Raw genomic sequence first — 23,462 nt, forward strand, 5'->3', positions numbered from 1 at the left:
ATTGGTGTGTGGGAGCTGTCCTTATTAGCCAGTAAGCAGCCTATTCCTAAGGAAGAGATGTGCACACAAACATTTCTACTTCATTTCAAACTAAATTTAAACAGATGAAACTACTTTTTAATTTAATATTTTATTATTATAATTTAATCATTTTATTCATATATTATACAGATTAATTTTTTTTAGTTTTATGTCCCTTTAACATGATCACCTAGAGGATATTAGTCTAGAGAGAGTAATGATCTAACTAGATATGTGCCAGTGTTTTATATACTTACCTACTATCTAGTAATGGAGCACAGTCCTTATTCTGTACATCGTAAATTGCAACTGTACCATTATACATGCCAACTGCAAGTAGATTAGGAATGGTTGAAGAAAAATCCAGTGCTGTGACCCCATAGTTGCAACGGAAAATGCGCTCTGGCCACTACAAATGTAGCATAAAATGCACATATTAATATCAAGATGATTAACCATTACAACACTTTAATGATTTCATATAGACCTGTTTTTCATTTACAAGTCTAAGGTTTCAATTCCATTCCATAAGAGCTGTGAAAGAACATTATATGCAGCTTGGTAAATGTATGGCTTCATTTTTTAAGACATTCCAATCTATTAGAATTATTGCAATTTCAAATAGTAAAGCCATCAGATCACATTATGTATACAATAGAACTATAAAAAAACTGAATAATGAGACATGACATTCAAAACATGCAATATTCAGAAAATGCCATTTTAACAAAAATTTACAAATTACTTCTATAATCAAATGTGCTTCATTTTCTTTGTATTTTTTGTTGCAAGTATACCCAGGTAGTCTTGGGAGGGTGAACTTATTGAGCACCTAGACGTTGGTCTCTCTATTACCTAGCCCTTGGTTACCTAGACGTTGGTCTCTCTATTACCTAGCACTTGGTTAGCTAGACATTGGTCTCTCTATTACCTAGCCCTTAGTTACCTAGATGTTGGTCTCTCTATTACCTAGCCCTTGGTTACCAAGACGTTGGTCTCTCTATTACCTAGCCATTGGTTACCTAGACATTGGTCTCTCTATTACCTAGCCCTTGGTTACTTAGCCCTTGGTCTCTCTATTACCTAGCCCTTGGTAACCTAGATGTTGGTCTCTCTATTACCTAGCCCTTGGTTACCAAGACGTTGGTCTCTCTATTACCTAGCCATTGGTTACCTAGACATTGGTCTCTCTATTACCTAGCCCTTGGTTACCTAGCCCTTGGTCTCTCTATTACCTAGCCCTTGGTAACCTAGATGTTGGTCTCTCTATTACCTAGTCCTTGGTTAGCTAGACGTTGGTCTCTCTATTACCTAGCCCTTGGTTACCAAGACGTTGGTCTCTCTATTACCTAGCCATTGGTTACCTAGACATTGGTCTCTCTGTTACCTAGCCCTTGGTCTCTATATTGCCTAGCCCTTGTTAACCTAGATGTTGGTCTCTCTATTACCTAGCCCTTGGTTACCTAGACATTGGTCTCTCTATTACCTTGCCCTTAGTTAGCTAGAAATTGGTCTTTCTATTACCTAGCCCTTGGTTAGCTAGACGTTGGTCTATCTATTACATAGCCCTTTGTTACCTAAACGTTGGTCTCTCTATTGCCTAGCCCTTGGTTACCTAAACGTTGGTCTCTCTATTGCCTAGCCCTTGGTTACCTAGACGTTGGTCTCTCTATTGCCTAGCCCTTGGTTACCTAGACGTTGGTCTCTCTGTTACCTAGCCCTTGGTTACCTAGACGTTAGTCTCTCTATTCCATAGCTCTTGGTTAGCTAGAGACGTTGGTCTCTCTATTACCTAGCCCTTGGTAACCTAGATGTTGGTCTCTCTATTACCTAGTCCTTGGCTAGCTAGACGGTGGTCTCTCTATTACCTAGCCCTTGGTTACCAAGACGTTGGTCTCTCTATTACCTAGCCATTGGTTACCTAGACATTGGTCTCTCTATTACCTAGCCCTTGGTCTCTCTATTACCTAGCCCTTGTTAACCTAGATGTTGGTCTCTCTATTACCTAGCCCATGGTTACCTAGATGTTGGTCTATCTATTACGTAGTCCTTAGTTAGCTAGACATTGGTCTCTCTATTACCTAGCCCTTGGTTACCTAGACATTGGTCTCTCTATTACCTTGCCCTTGGTTAGCTAGATGTTGGTCTTTCTATTACCTAGCCCTTGGTTACCTAGACGTTGGTCTCTCTATTTCATAGCTCTTGGTTAGTTAGACGTTGATCTATCTATTACCTAGCACTTGGTTACCTAGACGTTGGTCTCTCTATTGCCTAGCCCTTGGTTACCTAGACAATGGTCTCTCTATTGCCTAGTTCTTGGTTAGCTGGATGTTGGTCTTTCTATTACCTAGCCCATGGTTAGCTAGACGTTGGACTATTACCTAGACGTTGGTTAGCTAGACGTTAGTCTCTCTATTGCCCAGCCCTTGGTTACATAGATATTGGTCTCTGTATTGCATAGCTCATGGTTAGCTTGATGTTGGTCTCTCTATTGCCTAGCCCTTGGTTACCTAGACGTCAGTCTCTCTATTACCTAGCCCTTGGTTACCTAGACGTTGATCTCTCTATTGCATAGCCCTTGGATAGCTAGACGTTGTTCTCTCTATTACCTAGCCTTTTGTTACGTAGACGTTGGTCTCTATATCACCTAGTCCTTGGTTAGCTAGACGTTGGTCTCTCTATTACCTAGCCCTTGGTTAGCTAGATGTTGGTCTATCTTTTACCTAGCCCTTGGATACCTAGACGCTGGTCTCTCTATTACCTAGCCCTTGGTTACCTAGACATTGGTCTCTCTATTACCTAGCCGTTGGTTAGCTAGACATTGTTCTCTCTATTTCCTAGCCCTTGGTTAGCTAGACGTTGTTCTCTCTATTACCTAGCCCTTGGTTACGTAGACGTTGGTCTCTATATCACCTAGTCCTTGGTTAGCTAGACGTTGGTCTCTCTATTACCTAGCCCTTGGTTAGCTAGATGTTGGTCTATCTTTTACCTAGCCCTTGGATACCTAGACGCTGGTCTCTCTATTGCCTAGTCCTTGGTTACCTAGACGTTGGTCTTTCTATTACCTAGCCATTGGACTCTCTATTACCTAGCCCTTGGTTACCTAGACATTGGTCTCTCTATTACCTAGCCCTTGGTAACCTAGATGTTGGTCTCTCTAATACCTAGTCCTTGGTTATCTAGACGTTCGTCTCTCTATTACCTAGCCCTAGGTTACCTAGACGTTGGTCTCTCTATTGCATAGCCCTTGGCTAGCTAGAAGTTGGTCTCTTTATTACCTAGCCCTTGGTTACCTAGACATTGGTCTCTCTATTGCATAGCCATTGGCTAGCTAGAAATTGTTCTCTCTATTACCTAGTCCTTGGTTACCTAGATGTTGGTCTCTCTATTACCTAGCCCTTGGTTACCTAGACGTTGGTTTCTTTATTACCTTGTCCTTGGTTCGATAGACGTTGGTCTCTCTATTACCTAACCCTTGGTTACCTTGACGTTGGTCTCTCTATTACCTAGCCCTTGGTTACCTAGATGTTGGTCTATTACCTAGTCCTTAGTTAGCTAGATGTTGGTTTCTCTGTTACCTAGCCCTTCGTTATCTAGACATTGGTCTCTCTATTACCTTGCCCTTGGTTAGCTAGACGTTGGTCTCTCTATTACCTAGCCCTTGGTTAGCTAGACTTTGGTCTATCTATTACATAGCCCTTGTTTATCTAGACATTGGTCTCTCTATTGCCTAGCCCTTGGTTACCTAGATGTTGGTCTCTCTATTGCCTAGCCCTTGGTTACCTAGACGTTGGTCTCTCTATTGCCTAGCTCTTGGTTAGCTAGACGTGGGTATCTCTATAACCTAGCCTTTGGTTAGCTAGATGTTGGTCTCTCTATTACCTAGCCCTTACCTAGACGTTGGACTATTACCTAGCCCTTGGTTAGCTAGACATTGGTCTCTCTATTGCCTACTCCTTGGTTACCTAGACATAGGTCTCTGTATTGCCTAGCCCTTGGTTAGCTAGATGTTGGAGTCTCTTTTACCTAGCCCTTGGTTACCTAGACGTTGGTCTCTCTATTACCTAGCCCTTGGTTACCTAGATGTTGGTCTCTTTATTACCTAGCCCTTGGTTACCTAGACATTGATCTCTCTATTACTTAGCCCTTGGTTACCTAGATGTTGGTCTCTTTATTACCTAGCCCTTGGTTACATAGACATTGATCTCTCTATCCCCTAGCCCTTGGTTACCTAGACGTTCTCTCTATTACCTAGCCCTTAGCTAGCTAGACGTTGGTCTCTCTATTACCTAGCCCTTGGTTACCTAGACGTTGGTCACTCTATTACCTAGCCCTTGGTTAGCTAGACATTGGTCTCTCTATTGCATAGCCCTTAGCTAGCTACAAGTTGGTCTCTCTATTACCTAGCCCTTGGTTACCTAGAATTTGGTCTCGCTATTGCCTAGCCCTTGGTTACCTAGACATTGGTCTCTCTATTGCATAGCTCTTGGTTAGCTAGACGTTGGTATCTCTATTACCTAGCCCTTGGTTACCTAGATGTTGGTCTCTCTATTGCTTAGCAGTTGGATACCTAGACATTGTTCTCTCTATTGCCTAGCTCTTGGTTAGCTAGACGTTGGTCTCTCTATTACCTAGCCCTTGGTTAGCTAGAAGTTGGTCTCTCTATTACCTAGCCCTTGGTTAGCTAGACGTTAGTCTATCTATTACCTAGCCCTTAGTTACCTAGACGTTGGTCTCTCTATTACCAAGCCCTTGGTTACCTAGACATTGGTCTCTCTATTGCATAGCTCTTGGTTAGCTAGATGTTGGTCTATCTTTTACCTAGCCCTTGGATACCTAGACATTGGTCTCTCTATTACCTAGCCCTTGGTTAGCTAGATGTTTGTCTATCTTTTATCTAGCCTTTGGATGCCTAGACACTAGTCTCTCTATTACCTAGCCCTTGGTTACTTAGATGTTGGTCTTTCTATTACCTAGCCATTGGTCTCTCTATTACCTAGCCCTTGGTTACCTAGACATTGGTCTCTCTATTACCTAGCCCTTGGTAACCTAGATGTTGGTCTCTCTAATACCTAGTCCTTGGTTAGCTAGACGTTGGTCTCTCTATTACCTAGTCCTAGGTTACCTAGACATTGGTCTCTCTATTACCTAGCCCTTGGTTACCTAGACGTTGGTCTCTGTTACCTAGCCTTTGGTTACCTAAACGTTGGTCTCTCTATTACTTAGCCCTTGGTTAGCTAGACGTTAGTCTCTCTATTACCTAGCCCTTGGTTACCTAGACATTGGTCTCTCTATTGCATAGCACTTGGTTAGCTAGAAGTTGGTCTCTCTATTACCTAGCCCTTGGTTACCTAGACATTGGTCTCTCTATTGCATAGCACTTGGTTAGCTAGAAGTTGGTCTCTCTATTACCTAGCCCTTGGCTACCTAGACATTGGTCTCTCTATTGCATAGCCCTTGGCTAGCTAGAAGTTAGTCTCTTTATTACCTAGCCCTTGGTTACCTAGACGTTGGTCTCTCTATTGCATAGCCCTTGGCTAGCTAGAAGTTGTTCTCTTTATTACCTAGCCCTTGTTTACCTTGACGCTGGTCTCTCTATTACCTAGCCCTTCATTACCTAGACGTTGGTCTCTCTATTACCTAGACCTTGGTTACCTAGATGTTGGTCTATTACCTAATCCTTAGTTAGCTAGATGTTGGTCTCTCTATTACCTAGCCCTTCGTTACCTAGACATTGGTCTCTCTATTACCTTGCCCTTGGTTAGCTAGACGTTGGTCTCTCTATTACCTAGCCCTTGGTTAGCTAGACGTTGGTCTATCTATTACATAGCCCTTGGTTATCTAGACATTGGTCTCTCTATTGCCTAGCCCTTGGTTACCTAGACGTTGGTCTCTCTATTGCCTAGCCCTTGGTTACCTAGACGTTGGTCTCTCTATTGACTAGTCCTTGGTTACCTAGACATTGATCTCTCTATTACTTAGCCCTTGGTTACCTAGATGTTGGTATCTTTATTACCTAGCCCTTGGTTACCTAGACATTGATATCTCTATCACCTAGCCCTTGTTTACCTAGACATTCTCTCTATTACCTAGCCCTTAGCTAGCTAGACGTTGGTCTCTCTATTACCTAGCCCCGGGGGTTAGCTAGACGTTGGTCTCTCTATTACCTAGCCCTTGGTAACCTAGACGTTGGTCACTCTATTACCTAGCCCTTGGTTAGCTAGACATTGGTCTCTCTATTGCATAGTCCTTAGCTAGCTAGAAGTTGGTCTCTCTATTACCTAGCCCTTGGTTACCTAGACGTTGGTCTCTCTATTGTCTAGCCCTTGGTTACCTAGATGTTGGTCTCTCTATTACCTAGCCCTTGGTTACCTAGACGTTGGTCTCTCTATTGCATAGCTCTTGGTTAGCTAGACGTTGGTATCTCTATTACCTAGCCCTTGGTTACCTAGATGTTGGTCTCTCTATTGCTTAGCCCTTGGTTACCTAGACATTGGTCTCTCTATTGCCTAGCTCTTGGTTAGCTAGACGTTGGTCTCTCTATTACCTAGCCCTTGGTTAGCTAGAAGTTGGTCTCTCTATTAACTAGCCCTTGGTTAGCTAGACGTTGGTCTATCTATTACCTAGCCTTTAGTTACCTAGACGTTGGTCTCTCTAATACCAAGCCCTTGGTTACCTAGACATTGGTCTCACTATTGCATAGCTCTTGGTTAGCTAGATGTTGGTCTATCTTTTACCTAGCCCTTGGATACCTAGACATTGGTCTCTCTATTACCTAGCCCTTGGTTACCTAGATGTTGGTCTCTCTATTACCTAGCCATTGGTTACCTAGACATTGGTCTCTCTATTACCAAGCCCTTGGTTACCTAGACGTTGGTCTCTCTATGTCAGGAACCTCTGTGTTCGTGTGTATACCTTTAAGCTCACCTTTATTTAAACTTGCACCTCCCACATCCACCTGCCAATTAATGTTTAGTTGCATAGCGTTCTCTAGCAAAGAAGAAGCACTCAGCTAAACGTCCTGGCTACTCCAGATTGCTCATTATCTACCAAGATTCAAGTTGTAGTCCTACAACCTAAAAGACTATCCTGTTTATCAGCTGCATTACCATTGCAACCGGCATACTACCTTGGGGTTTGCTACAATTGCAGTTACTATACCCGGGATCAGCCGTTAAGACAAACCGCAGCTCATTTGCCTGCTAAAGAAGGATTCTTCTCCTAATTCTTCCCTGAAATCTCTACCTGTGAGGCCGGGGTGATCTTACACTCGAGGGTACTACAGTTGTTGTACGCCGCAGGCTATTCCGCTGTTCGCATACAGAGTCTGCTTCCTCACTTCTCTCCCGGAGCCTGTCAGCGAATAACTGCACCTGATTGGAGCATCGCATCACACCCACTCAGACGCATCACAGGCCAGCTCACGGAGCTCATTCACAGTAAGCGATCCAGCCGGGGTGTTCAGACACTGATTCCCGGTCACATCCTCCACCTTCCCTTCTGCCAGTACTTCCACAGCCCCTGATTAAAGTTAGTCTCATTCGCATTATCCTGTGCTCCAGGACCGCATACAGAATCTCCACAGGCAGCATACCAGTGCAGTTTGCAGAATCGGATATACAGGTACCACTAAAGTAAAACTGCACAAGACTTTACCGTATTGCACCAATTTAGCACAGCAGCTCCTCAACCACCATTGTACATAAAATAGGAAGCCTAAGCCTTTCACATTCTCTTGCCATTACCCTCTGATATTTCTGTGACTCTAAACAGGACATTGATAAAAGCCACTCTTCTGTAACAAGATAACAGGACACATACTAAAGGATTGTTAAACATTTCTATAACCACTGGGATTCTAAGCACCAAAATAGTCTGCAGTTGAGGTCCACTACATATCTCATCCGCTAGCTGACATTAATTGGCCAAAGAAAATTATGGATCCAGCGGACTTACCAAATGTGGTATACAGTCTCTCCCAAAGGGTTGACCAACTCTCTCAGGGATTAAGAGAGCTACAACTACAGAATGACAGCCTCAGGGCTGTGATGAGAGACAACACCCCTGAACCCCAAGTTTGTTTACCAGAAAGATTTTCAGGGGATAGAAAAGTATTTAGACAATTCAGGAATGCATGCTACTTGCTTTTCCAGATGAGACTAAAGACCTATCACACTGAGAGGCTTAAAGTTATGACTGTCATATAATTTCTTACAGGAGAGCCTAGAGTTTGGGCTGACTCTTTCTTTGAAAACAACGATCCTATCCTGGGGTCACTCTCTGACTTCTTTACCCAAATGAGTCTACTCTATGAGGACACGCAGAAACAACTGACTGCAGAGGCAAAGATGCGCTCCCTCAGGCAGGGTAGACGCCCTGTTGAAGAATATCTATCTGAATTCAAGCTGTACATAAAAGATTCTGAATGGAGTGAGATTGCCCTTCGAAACCAATTCCGTTTAGGGTTGTCAGACCCTCTCAAAGACGAAGTCGCACGAACAGAACTCCCGAGGACCCTAGAAGGGATTATGAATCTCTCTATTCAGATAGATAGAAGGCTTAGAGAAAGAAGGTCAGAACGCCAACAGTCTGAAGGAAACCAAAGGTATTACACAGCACCACAACCCTCTAAACCAGTGTTTTTCAACCAGTGTGCCATGGTACACTAGTGTGCCGTGAGAGATCCTCAGGTGTGCCGCGGCAGATTGACAACAGTGCAGGGGTGTCCCTCTTTCAAATTTTGAACTATTGGGAGGTATGTGACAGGCTCATCAGGCATCATTTACAACCATGACATTGACATTCATTCACAGACAATCATTATGATTGTTTGTAAAAGAATGTCAATATGTCATGTATAGTTTGTAGGAGGTATGGCATGACAGCACAGTACAGTGTGTGTGTGTGTGTATACAGTATGTGTGTATATATATATATATATATATATATATATATATATCCTGTATTAGGCTACAATGTGTCATTTTGTAAAATTTTGGGATGGTGGTGTGCCGCAGGATTTTTTTATATAAAAAAGTGTGCCACGGCAAAAAAAAGGTTGCCAATCACTGCTCTAAAGAAACCACTGTTCCTATGGAAATTGGGTTTACCAAAGGACCACTACAGCCCGAAGAAAGACTTCATAGACAACAAAAGAACCTATGCATGTACTGTGCATCTCCTACTCACACAGTAAAAGACTGCCCCATAATACTACAACAAAAAAGTAAGCCAAAACTTATAACCAATTGCCTCACTAACAAAGTTGTAAACATAGGTTATTGTACCATGTCTCTTTCCTTGCAGTGGGATTATCAAGCGCTTCAAACTGAAGCTATCATCGACTCCGGAGCCCACTCCAACTTCCTGGATCTGACACTTGTAAAAAAAAATAAAAAAAATCCCTTACTGGTTAAAGCAATCCCTATGTCGATTTGAGTTATTAACGGCTCATACGCTAACTCTGGTCCAGTAACACACCACACCATCCCACTCAAGGTTACTATGGGTACAAGACATGTGTAATACATCTCTTTTGATGTTATACCATCTCCATTATACCCTACTGTACTAGGGCTGTCGTGGCTTCAACAACACCAACCTACTATTAACTGGCAATCTCTTCAAGTGGATTTAAATTCACCCTACTGTCTTAACTCCGGTTATCCTCATCAAAAGCTGCTACAACTAACTGAAGTAACCATACCCAAAGATTACCATGATTTCTTAGACGTCTTCGATAAGAAACAAGCTGATTCACTACCCCCACATCGTATATACAACTGTCCCATAGACCTGTTACCTGGTTCCAGTATACCCTATGGACACATATATCCCCTCTCACAACCAGAACTAGAGCATTTGAAAGCCTATCTGGAAGAAAACTTGAAGAAGGGATTCATCAGACTATCCACGTCACCAGCAGGAGCTGGTATTTTTTTGTAAGGAATAAGGACAACTCCTTACGTCCCATTATAGATTATCGAGAATTGAACAAAAGAACAAAGAAGAACAGATACCCCCTTCCTCTTATTCCTGAATTAGTTGAGCGTCTCAGTCAAGCAACCATCTATACCAAATTGGACCTCCGAGGAGCATATAACTTGGTGAGGATTAGAGAAGGGGACGAGTGGCTCACAGCTTTCAGAACACGCTACGGTCTCTACGAGTATATGGTGATGCCTTTCGGGCTCTGCAATGCCCCCGCCACGTTCCAATACTTCATTAACAATATCTTCAGAGACCTATTGGACGTGTGCTTGGTAATATATCTGGACGATATCCTGATATACTCTGATAACATAAAAGACCATAAGAAACATGTACGCTGGGTCCTCAGAAGATTAAGAACTCACCAGCTGTACGCCAAGCCTGAAAAGTGTACCTTACATACATATGAAATAACGTTTTTGGGCTATAACATCTCCTCCAGTGTCAAAATGGAAGAAGGGAAAATAGAAGCCATACAATGTTGGCCAACCCCTACCTGTAAAAAGGATGTACAGTGTTTCCTCGGCTTCGCCAACTTCTACCGGAAGTTCATCAAGGGCTTCTCCTACATCGCAAGACCCCTAAGCTGGGGGGGGAACTCACACATCCTTCCTCTGGTCCCCAGAGGCACAAAAAGCCTTCGACTTCCTCAAATAATCCTTCATTACAGCCCCCATCCTGCAGTTCCCAGATTCAAAGTTACAGTTTATCCTAGAGGTTGATGCATCTGAGTATGCTCTAGGGGCAATCCTCTCACAACGAAAATCCCCAACTGAACCCATACACCCCATAGCCTTTTATTCCAGATTGATGTCTCCCCCTGAACAAAACTATTCCATCAGTGAAAAGGAGCTCCTTGTAATTAAAGCTTCTCTTGAACACTGGAGGCATCTACTTCAAGGTACTATCGTACCGATTTCTCATATATACAGATCACTGCAACCTGGAATATCTCCAGTCAAGTAAAACCCTCTCTGCCCGACAGCTTCGCTGGAGTATGTTCTTCACAAGATTCAATTTCCACATTACCTACCACCCTGGGGTAAAAAACGGAAAAGCTGACGCTTTATCCAGACATCTACATCGTCCATCTCAAACCGTATCTCCCCAACCCATACTGTCTCCTCAACATTTCCTCTGTACTACAAATAGCAGCTACCAAACATTGCGGTCTCATCAAAGGAAGGACACAACTTATCCTAAGGACCGACAAGAAATAGGCCCCAAGGGTATCAGTCTTGTCAAAGAGAGGATCTACATACCTCCCACATTGAGGGATACTGTACTTCACGACAACCATGACTCACCGCTAGCCGGCCATCCAGGGATTCACAAAACGACCAAATTAATCAGAAGAAATTACTGGTGGCCCAAGCTGCATCAGTCAGTTGAAGATTATATCAAGTCATGTCATATCTGCACTATTTCAAAATCCGAAAAAACCAAACCCTATGGTTTCCTAAAACCACTTCCAATTCCAGAAAGACCGTGGCATACAGTTGGAATGGATTTCATAGTCGATCTTCCAAGATCCAACAACTCTAACACCATCATGGTTGTGGTGGATCTCCTCACAAAAATGGCTCACTTCATTCCTTACAATAAATTACCTACATCTTCAGAAACAGCAATATTGTTCCTAACTCACATAGTAAGTCTTCATGGATTACCTTCCATCATAATATCAGACAGAGGCTCACAGTTCCCCTCCAAATTCTGGAGACAACTCTGCTCAGTTCTTAAAATAGATTACTGTTATAGTTCTGCCTACCATCCACAAACTAACGGGCAGACCGAACGGGTGAACCAGTGGATAGAACAGTACATTCGATGTTATTGTGCTTACCAGCAAGATGAGTGGAATAGCAATCTACCTATGGCAGAATACGCCTACAATAACACCTCAAACAGTTCCACAAACTGTTCACCTTTTTATGCAAATTATGGGTATCACCCGACTTTTCCTCTATTCCCTCATTTGAACACCACCTCACTTCTAGTGGATGAAACTTCCAACTCATTGGCAGAAATCTTCACTTTTCTCAAGGAAAACATTTGTTTAGCTCAAGACAGGCAAAAACGTTACTATGATTCCAAGAGGAGGAAACCTCCATTAAACCACATAGGTGACAAGGTTTGGCTCTCCACTCGACATCTTAAATTGAGGACACCGAGCCGAAAATTCTCCCATCTTTTCATTGGTCCTTTTGAGATTTCTAAAGTGGTGAATGATAATGCTGTAACCCTAGCTCTACCCCCTGAAATCCACATTCATCCTACCTTTCATGTGTCTCTCTTGAAGCCGTACACCCTAACTAGGCAGCAGCCTTCTGCTTCCCTAAACCCACCTGTACTTGTTGAGGAAGATTTCTTCCATCTTGGACTCCAGAAGGTTTCGAAGGGAGCTGCAATACCTGATTCGGTGGAAGGGTTATACCTCTGACGAGGATTCCTGGGAGCCTTCTGGCAATCTTCATGCCGCTCGTCTGGTTGCTCGTTTCCATAGGGACCATCCAGACATGCTCCTGCTGCTACGGTGCAGCACCCTTGATGGGGGGACATGTCTGGAACCTCTGTGTTCGTGTGTATACCTTTAAGCTCACCTTTATTTAAACTTGCACCTCCCACATCCACCTGCCAATTAATGTTTAGTAGCATAGCATTCTCTAGCAAAGAAGAAGCACTCAGCTAAACGTCCTGGCTACTCCAGATTGCTCATTATCTACCAAGATTCAAGTTGTAATCCTACAACCTAAAAGACTATCCTGTTTATCAGCTGCATTACCATTGTAACCAGAATACTACCTTGGGGTTTGCTACAATCGCAGTTACTATACCCGGGATCAGCCGTTAAGACAAACCGCAGCTCATTTGCCTGCTAAAGAAGGATTCTTCTCCTAATTCTTCCCTGAAATCTCTACCTATGAGGCCGAGGTGATCTTACACTCGAGGGTACTACAGTTGTTGTACGCCGCGGGCTATTCCGCTGTTCGCATACAGAGTCTGCTTCCTCACTTCTCTCCCGGAGCCTGACAGCGAATAACAGCACCTGATTGGAGCATCGCCTCACACCCCCTCAGACGCGTCACAGGCCAGCTCACGGAGCTCATTCACAGCAAGCGATCCAGCCGGGGTGTTCAAACAGACACTGATATCCGGTCACATCCTCCACCTTCACTTCTGCCGGTACTTCCACGGCCCCTGATTGAAGTTAGTCTCATTCGCACTATCCTGTGCTCCAGGACCGCATACAGAATCTCCACAGGCAGCATACCAGTGCAGTTTGCAGAATCGGATATACAGGTACCACTAAAGTAACTGCACAAGACTTTACCGTAATACACCAATTTAGCACAGCAGCTCCTCAACCACCATTGTAAATAAAATAGGAAGCCTAAGCCTTTCACATTCTCTTGCCATTAAACCTCTGATATTGCTGTGACTCTAAACAGGACATTGATAAAAGCCACTCTCCTGTAACAAGATAACAAGACACATCCTAAAGGATTGTTAAACAATTCTATAACCACTGGTATTCTAAGCACCAAAATAGTCTGTAGTTGAGATCCACTACATATCTCATCCGCTAGCTGACACTCTATTACCTAGCCCTTGGTAACCTAGGTGTTGGTCTCTCTATTACCTAGTTCTTGGTTAGCTAGACTTTGGTCTCTCTATTACCTAGCCCTTGGTTACCTAGACATTGGTCTCTCTGTTACCTAGCCTTTGGTTACCTAAATGTTGGTCTCTCTATTACCTAGCCCTTGGTTAGCTAGATGTTAGTCTCTCTATTACCTAGCCCTTTGTTAAATAGACATTGGTCTCTCTATTGCATAGTCCTTGGCTAGCTAGAAGTTGGTCTCTCTATTATCTAGCCCTTAGTTACCTAGACATTGGTCTCTCTATTGCATAGCCCTTGGCTAGCTAGAAGTTGGTCTCTCTATTACCTAGAACCTTGGTTACCTAGACGTTGGTCTCTCTATTACCTAGTCCTTCATTACCTAGACGTTGGTATCTCTATTACCTAGACCTTGGTTACCTAGACATTGGTCTGTTACCTAGTCCTTAGTTAGCTAGACGTTGGTCTCTCTATTACCAAGCCCTTCATTACCTAGACATTGATCTCTCTATTACCTGGCCCTTGGTTACCTAGACATTGGTCTCTCTATTGCATAGCCCTTGGCTAGCTAGAAGTTGGTCTCTCTATTGCCTAGCCCTTGGTTACCTAGACGTTGTACTCTCTATTGCCTAGCCCTTGGTTACCTAGACGTTGGTCTCTCTATTGCCTAGCCCCTGGTTACCTAGACGTTGGTCTCTCTATTACCTAGCCCTTGGTTACCTAGAAGTTGGTCTCTCTATTGCATAGCTCTTGGTTACCTAGAAGTTGGTCCCTCTATTGCATAGCTCTTGGTTAGCTATACGTTGGTCTCTCTATTACCTAACCCTTGGTCACCTAGATGTTGGTCTCTCTATTACCTAGCCCTTGGTCACCTAGACATTGTTCTCTCTATTGGTTAGCCTTTGGTTACCTAGACATTGGTCTCTCTATTGCCTAGCTCTTGGTTAGGAAGACATTGGCATCTCTATTACCTAGCCTTTGGTTAGCTAGCTGTTGGTCTCTCTATTACCTAGCCCTTGGTTAGCTAGCCATTGGACTATTACCTAGCCCTTGGTTAGCTAAACGTTGGTCTCTCAATTGCCTAGCCCTTGGTTACCTAGACATAGGTCTCTGTATTGCCTAGCCCTTGGTTAGCTAGACGTTGGTCTCTCTATTGCCTAGCCCTTGGTTACCTAGACGTTAGGTCTATCTATTACCTAGTCCTTAGTTAGCTAAACATTGGTTTCTCTATTACCTAGCCCTTGGTTACCTAGACATTGGTCTCTCTATTACCTTGTCCTTGGTTAGCTAGATGTTGGTCTCTCTATTACCTAGCCCTTGGTTAGCTACACGTTGGTCTATCTATTGCATAGCCCTTGATTACCTAGACGTTGGTCTTTTACCTAGTCCTTATGTCTCTCTATTGCCTAGCCCTTGGTTACCTAGACAATGGTCTCTCTATTACCTAGGCCTTGGTTACCTTAACTTTTATGATTATTTTGTAATTTGATGACCTTTTGCAATTGTATCTACTTCAGGTGAGTTGTTCTGAATTGTTATTTTCATTTTCAAATCTGTGTTAACTAAGGCCTTTTTTTTTACTATTGTTTTATTCTGAAACAGGAGCCTGCTCTGTATTACATCAGTCATTACAATAACTGGGTGTTTGTTGAGTTGTAATGGTTTGGAATCTAAAATCCCATGTAAACATTGTAAGGCACTTTGCATAGATATTCTAATAGAATGGGATAGACCCCTATGTCAAAAACCTTACAGGAAAATAAAAGTACAAAGTCTAATAGAGCATTTTATTATTGCACTTTTGCTTGTGTATAACTGTGTGTTTAAACCCTGCAAATGAGTTAAACACATAGGTAAAGTCAAATCTAGAGGAGCAATACAATAGTGGGATCTAGCTATACAGATCTAGAAAGCCAATGATAAGAAACATATCTGTGTAGCCACCAATCAGACAGTTAGCACCCAGTACGGCATTTCTGCTTCTGATCCTACCTAGTTATGCTTTTCAACAAAGTATACCAAAATAACAAAGTAACTGCTAGATTACGAGTTTTGTGTTAGAGACTATGCGGTGCTAACGAGCAGTTTTGTCTCACCGCTCACTTAAAGACAGCACTGGTATTACGGGTTTTTACAAACCCGTCGTTAAAAGACAAGAAGTGAGCGTTGAGCAAAATGTTGCTCATTACCGCACTCCAATACCAGCGCTGCTTAAGTCAGCGGTGAGCTGGTGTAACGTGCTCTGCACGATTTCCCCATAGGAATCAACGGGGAGAGCCGGCTGAAAAAAAGTCTAACACCTGCAAAAAAGCAGCGTTTAGCTCCTAACGCAGCCCCATTGATTCCTATGGGGAAATAAAATTTATGTCTACACCTAACACCCTAACATGAACCCTGAGTCTAAACACCCCTAATCTTACACTTATTAACCCCTAATCTGCCGCCCCCGACATCGCCGACACCTACATTATACTTATGAACCCCTAATCTGCTGCCCCCAACATCGCCGACACCTATATTATATTTATTAACCCCTAATCTGCCGCCCCCAAATGTCGACGCAACCTACCTAGACTTATTAACCCCTAATCTGCCGCCCCCAACGTCGGCGCCACTATAATAAACATATTAACCCCTAAACCTAAGTCTAACCCTAACCCCCCCAACTTAAATATAATTTAAATAAATCTAAATAAAATTACTATAATTAACATACACCTAGATTACGAGTTTTACGGTAACAGGGGTGTGGTGCTAACGAGCAGTTTTCCCTCACCGCTCACCTAAAGACAACGCTAGTATTACAGATTTTTACAAACCCGGCGTTAGTCGCAGAAAAGTGAGTGGAGAGCAAAATTTTGCTCCACATCTCACCTCAATACCAGCGCTGCTTACGTTAACTGTGAGCTGGCAAAATGTGGTCGTGCACGATTTCCCCATAGGAATCAATGGGGCAAAGCCGGCTCAAAAAAACACAACACCAAAAAAGCAGCGTTCAGCTCCTAACGCAGCCCCATTGATTCCTATGGGGAAATAAAAGTTATGTCTACACCTAACACCCTAACATGAACCCCGATTCTAAACACCCCTAATCTTACACTTATTAACCCCTAATCTGCCGCCCCCGACATCACCGCCACCTACATTATATTAGTAACCCATAATCTGCTGCTCCGGACAAGATTAGGATTTATTTTACAGGTAAATTTTACTTTATTTTAACTAGGTAGCTATTAAATAGTTAATAACTATTTAATAACTATTGTACCTAGTAAAAATAAATACACAGTTGCCTGTAAAATAAAAATAAATCCTAAACTAGCTACAATGTAACTATTAGCTATATTGTAGCTATCTTACGGTTTAAGATAAAATTACAAATTGCTCCCAACATTAAAACCCACCACCCACACAACCAACCCTACTCTAAAACCCACCCAATACCCCCTTAAAAAAACCTAACACTAACCCCTTGAAGATCACCTTACCAGGAAAAGTCTTCATCCAACCGGGCCGAAGTCCTCAACGAATCCGGCAAAAGTGGTCCTCCAGATGGGCAGAAGTGGTCCTCCAGACGGGCAGAAGTCTTCATCCAGACGGCATCTTCTATCTTCATCCATCCTGCGCGGAGCGGGTCCATATTCAAGACATCCGACGTGGAGCATCCTCTTCTTTCCACGGCGACTGAAGAATGAAGGTACCTTTAAGTGATGTCATCCAAGATGGCGTCCCTTCAATTCCGATTGGCTGATTAGAACAGCCAATAGAATGCCAGCTCAATCATATTGGCTGATTGGATCAGCCATTAGGATTGAAGTTCAATCCTATTGGCTGATTGCATCAGCCAATAGGATTTTTCCTACTTTAATTCCGATTGGCTGATAGAATTCTATCAGCCAATCAGAATGTAAGGGACGCCATCTTGGATGACGTCATTTAAAGGAACCTTCATACTTCAGTCGCCGTGGAATGAAGAGGATGCTCTGCATCGGATGTCTTGAAGATGGACCGGCTCCGCGCCGGATGGATGAAGATAGAAGATGCCGTCTGGATGAAGACTTCTGCCCGTCTGGAGGACCACTTCTGCCGGATTCGTTGAGGACTTCGGCCCGTTTGGATGAAGACTTCTCCCGGTAAGGTGATCTTCAAGGGGTTAGTATTAGGATTTTTAAGGGGGTATTGGGTGGGTTTTAGAGTATGGTTGGTTGTGTGGGTGGTGGGTTTTAATGTTGGGGGGATTTGTAATTTTTTTTACAAGTAAAAGAGCTAATTACTTTGGGGCAATGCCCCGCAAAAGGCCCTTTTAAGAGCTATTTGTAATTTAGTGTAGGGTAGGGCTTTTTTTATTTTGGGGGGGCTTTTTTTATTTTGGGGGGGCTTTTTTATTTTGTTAGGGGGATTAGATTAGGTGTAATTAGTTTAAAAATCTGGTATTTTGTTTATTATTTTCTGTAATTTAGGTTTTTTTTGTACTTTAGCTAATTTTATTTAATTGTATTTAGTTTAGGGAATTAATTTAATTATAGTGTAGTGTTAGGTGTTAGTGTAACTTAGGTTAGGTTTTATTAAATAGTTAATAACTATTTAATAACTATTGTACCTAGTTAAAATAAATACAAACTTGCCTGTAAAATAAAAATAAACCCTAAGCTAGATAAAATGTAACTATTAGTAACTACAGGTAAGTATTTAGTTTTAAATAGGAATAATTTAGTTAATTATAGTAATTTTATTTAGATTTATTTAAATTATATTTAAGTTTGGGGGGGTAAGGGTTAGACATAGATTTAGGGGTTAATAACTTTAGTATAGTGGCTGCGACGTTGGGGCGGCAGATTAGGGACTAATAAATGTAGGTAGGTGTTGGCGATGTTAGGGATGGCAGATTAGGGGTTAATAATATTTAACTAATGTTTGCGAGGCGGGAGTGCGGCGGTTTAGGGGTTAATATATTTATTATAGTGGCGGCAATGTCCGGTTCAGCAGATTAGGGGTTAAAAATGTAATTTTAGTGTTTGCGATGTGGAAGGGCCTCGGTTTAGGGGTTAATAGGTAGTTTATGGGTGTTAGTGTACTTTTTAGCACTTTAGTTAAGAGTTTTATGCTACAGCGTTGTAGTGTAAAACTCTTAACTACTGACTTTAAAATGCGGTACCAGTCTTGACAGGAGAGAGTCTACCGCTCACTTTTTTTGCAGACTCATAATACCGGCGCTATGCAAGTGCCATTGAAAAAAGAGGATACGCAATTTACGTAAGTGGATTTGCGGAATTTCCAAGTCTGGCCAAAAAAGTGAGCGGTAGACCTGTACCTGCAAGACTCGTAATACCAGCGGGCGTTAAAAAGCAGCGTTGGGACCGGCCAACGCTGCTTTTTAAGCCTAATGCAAAACTCGTAGTCTAAGTGTAAATTTGCTAATAGAGGTATACTGAAATTATTTTTTATAACTGCATGCTCTATTTGAACCATGATGGTTTAATTCTCACTTTCAGACAAATTACTCAGACAAGCAGTTAATTCGCTCTTTGAGCCCTTATAACTTTTGTGTACAATATTCTTTGAGAATATATTTTATTAGATGGTATACAATACCCAAACAGTGACCGCACCACCTCTAGAATATAATATGCTCCGGCGCGGGAGAGTCTGGTCTTTGACTCAATAATAACATAATATAAATAAATCCCAGCCAATGAGTCTTAGAAATCTTTCAACAAAGGATTTTAATAGTGTATATTGTTTCACACTATATGATAATGAATCAGGAAAAATTAAGGAAAAATGTAAATGTCAGCTAGGAAAAGTCTAAGTGTCAGCTCACTCAGATCCACACATACCCCATCCACCATACACATCCGTACCATACAATAAACATTAGTATGTTGCAAAATAAACAAAATAAACAAAGTGATCATCAAAATAAACAAACAAACAAAGTAATCATAACACTCCCAGGGTGTCCCCAGGGGGTGAAGACCAGCACTACCTGTAAAAGATCAAGTGACTATGCAGCTATGAAAAAAACAGGACAGTTCTTAATCTTTAGGAACAAGAAGTAGCATCCAATATATCCAAGATATTGAAAAAGGTTACTGGAACAAGTCCATCTCACTTTATTCCGGATACTTGGTAAATAACCTGTTATGTTGCAATCTCAACTCTTCTCCGGTTACTTTGTAAATAGTATATTATGTAACAGTCCCAGGATAAGATCAAATGCTACAAATATTTGTAATCCTTGATTTGCATGTCACGGAGAGAGCAAAAGCACATAACACACTTACAATGACTTAATATCACTTGAAGCGTGGATTTTGCAATGATAGTGTCAGTGTTGTGTCTCTAAATGTCCCTCCATAGAAACTGTTGTGTGAATGGCCACAAGTTTAAAGTGTAATTGGCTGTACTGAAGGGAGATATATTTAAAATGCTGGTCCAACCCCACACCCTTTATATTTCACTCACGGTGTACCATATTTAAAATGCTGGTCCAACCCCACACCCTTTATATTTCACTCACGGTGTACCAATCAACTCAGCAAAGATAGTACCGTTCTCGTGATCTGCACACTGACCCAAATATGAGATTAAAGCTGCAAATACCTTGTATTGCTGTAATAGTGTCAGGCTCTTAAGTGCAGCTCGGGCTGATAGAAAGTAATGAGTAACAGTGTTACCTTTGTCACCGAATGCTGGTATGCCGGGTACTACCGTGAGACTTGTCACCGTCATAGCCTTCAGTGTGGAAATGGACCCCTATCCAAACTCCTCTGTCTAGAAAGCCACATTGTAAGTCAAAATGAGGTTGGACCAGCATTTTAAATATATCTCCCTTCAGTACAGCAACAGGAATAACAACGGGAGCCTCGCCGCTCCTGGCAGAAAGGACGGGGTGATCCATTCTCCCTGCACTCCATTCACTAGATCAGACAAGACACTGAGAAAAGGAAGAAGGACATGCCTGCACTTCCAGACACAGATGACCCAACCCAAGACGGGAAGAAAAGGAGACTTCGCCACTGCCAAAAGAAATGTGACTGGGCTACCAGAGTCAACAACCGGAAGATACTGAAAGTGAAAACGTAAATCGTCCACCACCCGGAATACAAGACCTCCCAAGGTCATACACATCTCCAAACCCTAAAGGAATGGGAAACTATGGTTCTGAGTCCACAGGGGCCTTTAGAAACCACGATGATGTCTTAAAAAGTCAGTCACGTATCCCAAGCAAATTGGGAGAAAAGGACCAACTAAAATTGGAGCTCACAACCTTCCTTCCAAAAGCGTTGGATCTACGCACTAGGCCTCCATACTTCGTAGTAGGATTCGAGCCCGGAGTCCATATCAATAGACCAAAGTGACATACAGAATCCGACAGGATAATCAGCACCACAAGGGTGACATGAACCCAAGGAACAGCAGATAGCGTCCGACCAGTACCTGCCTGGTACAAGAACACTCCAGAACTGTCTAAGGTCCAAGAAAAATCGACCCGAAGGTTTGATAATATGAACTAGAAAAATAACTTTGTTCTTAATCAAAAGTGCACAACTTCCGAGGAAGTGGCCACGCGACCACAAAATCGCAAGTATCAGTTCCAGAGAAAGAACGTTCCCAAAATGGAAATTATCAGACATGAGCTTATTAAAACAAATCAAATACATCCTATCCGGATCAAAAATAAAAGTAAGGCAGCACGCGCGGGTGAACGCCCAAGGAGAAAGGGTACGTCAACAGGACCAGCCGATTAGAGGCCCCATTCACCCAAGCTCAGAACTGGAACCGATACCTAAAAGAAGGAAAAAACGGAGACATCAAGGAGAATAGCTTCATCCACAAACATCTAACCCAGCTTGCCATCCGGCATCTAAGGCCGAGGATCCCTCAGCCCACTAGGACTGGAATCCTCCAGCACTGCCAAAACATGTCTTAGTAGGACACGAAGATGTGCCAAATGTAGCATTAAGGGAACGCTCAGACTCTCACTGTGTGTGGCCGATTACTGTGTTGCGTGCTTCACGTAGGCGGCACACCCCTTCTTTGACGTCACAATGACGTGCCTCGAAGTAAACAGCTGTGCCGGTGCTAAGAGTAAAGCGATCCACCACCGCTTAGTAGACAAATAGAAAAGCAACGTCCCAAGCACCCGGCAGCTGTATTTCAGCAAACGTTGAAAAAAGGACAAGACTCAGGCTTTCTTTGTTTGTGCTCGTATATTTCAATCAAAGATATGGCATAAGTGCAGGTAACAGACAGGCAACAGCTTGTGGGTCAGTCAAACGCGTTTCATATAGGTAATATCAACTTCATCAGTGACCATGCCTGATTTCCCATAATGCCTGCTAATTTAAAGGAGTTAGAAAAACACACCCTTCCTTATTCTACCAATTAAATCTATTTAACACCATTATGGGCGTGCATATAGGGGATATGTAGTGAGAATGTGAACACAAAAGAAATGGAAAAATTAACTCCTACTTATCCAAGAACTCAAGATATTTTATATACACTACACTCCTAATTTTTATTAAAAGATGAATTGCTCAAAAATAATATTTCAAAGTATTGCAAAATTATGCTGGGTATTAAACATACCCAACAAAAATAAATATTTGATTAAATCAATTTTTAATGACTGATTAACTTCTAATGGGTGTCAACCAACAATTTGACATCCCATTCAGAATTCAAACCTGCTGGCATTCTGGTATCCAGCTGAAATATCCAGAATATTTCTCTTTTACTAAGAGTCATGGCTCTATTTCCACCTCTTGGATGTCTGGAAATCAGCTGGATACCCTGGAATGTCAGCAGGGAACTATCAGAGTTGTGTTCCTTTTTCAAATGCAGGGAGATTGGCGTAGTTGATTCAGGGTCCTTAATTGAACGTAATGTTCTAAGACCCTATCCTTTAAGGCCCTTGTCGTTTGGCCTACATATTGCTTGTAGCACCCCCTGCAGGTCAAAAGGTATATGACATAACATGAATTGCATGTTATGTGTTCCTGTATCTTAAATTCTTTATTATTAAAAGAAGATACAAAATCAGTTCCAAGTGTGGCATGGGAACACGATTTACATCTCCTACTGCCACACTTGAAAAAAACGGGTTTAATGGACAACCAATTAGTACTTTTAATCCCTGGCAACATTGAGGGTGACAAAATGTTGCCAAGGGTCTTAGCTTTACGTGAGACAAAATGAATCCCCTCTTTCAATACAGGATGAAGGGCTTCATCTGTTTCTAGAATTGGAAGCGCTTTACGAATAATGTTACAAATTGTACCATATTCTTCACTGTAGGTTGTTATGAATTTTGGCTTAAAAAGTCTTTTTGTGTCTTTTGGTCTCCTTGTATAAAACAAGGTAGACCTGTCAATCTTGTCAACCTCCTCTTTTGTTGTCATTAATGTTTCTCTACAATAGCCCCTCTCAACTAATCTGTTAGTTAAATCTTCTGAGTGTTGGTTGTAAACCTGAATTTTAGTGCAATTCCTTTTGACCCTAATGTACTGGCTTTTGGGTATTGATTTAATGATATGTTTTGGATGACAAGATTGAGCATTTAATATGGTGTTTCCCGCTGTATCTTTGCGGAATAATTCCACATCAATGCTCGAGTCAGCTACATTGGGCACTAATCTGATGTCCAAAAAGGACATTGAAGTTTTACTCATATCCATGGTAAATTTCAAGCTCATTGAATTATCATGAAGATATTCTGAAAATGTTTCAATCAAATCTTCAGGACCTTTCCAAATTAATAGCATGTCGTCAATGAAGCGACCAAAAAATACAATATGTTCTCTGAAGGGGTTTCCATCTCCATAGA

The 23,462-nt window shown here is 42.1% G+C and overlaps 1 protein-coding gene across 1 annotated transcript in view; it reads right to left on the bottom strand.

Annotated features, from left to right (window-relative positions):
* Nucleotides 1-23,462, bottom strand: part of DNAI4 (dynein axonemal intermediate chain 4) — a 603,028-nt gene that overhangs the window by 323,584 nt on the left and 255,982 nt on the right. Inside the window, exon 10 of the mRNA XM_053693220.1 lies at nt 279-430. Within this exon, the coding sequence (XP_053549195.1) occupies nt 279-430 (152 nt within the window). The remainder of the gene's footprint in view (nt 1-278; nt 431-23,462) is intronic.

The sequence above is a fragment of the Bombina bombina genome, chromosome 10 (genome assembly GCF_027579735.1).
Source record: "Bombina bombina isolate aBomBom1 chromosome 10, aBomBom1.pri, whole genome shotgun sequence".
NCBI lineage: Eukaryota > Metazoa > Chordata > Amphibia > Anura > Bombinatoridae > Bombina > Bombina bombina.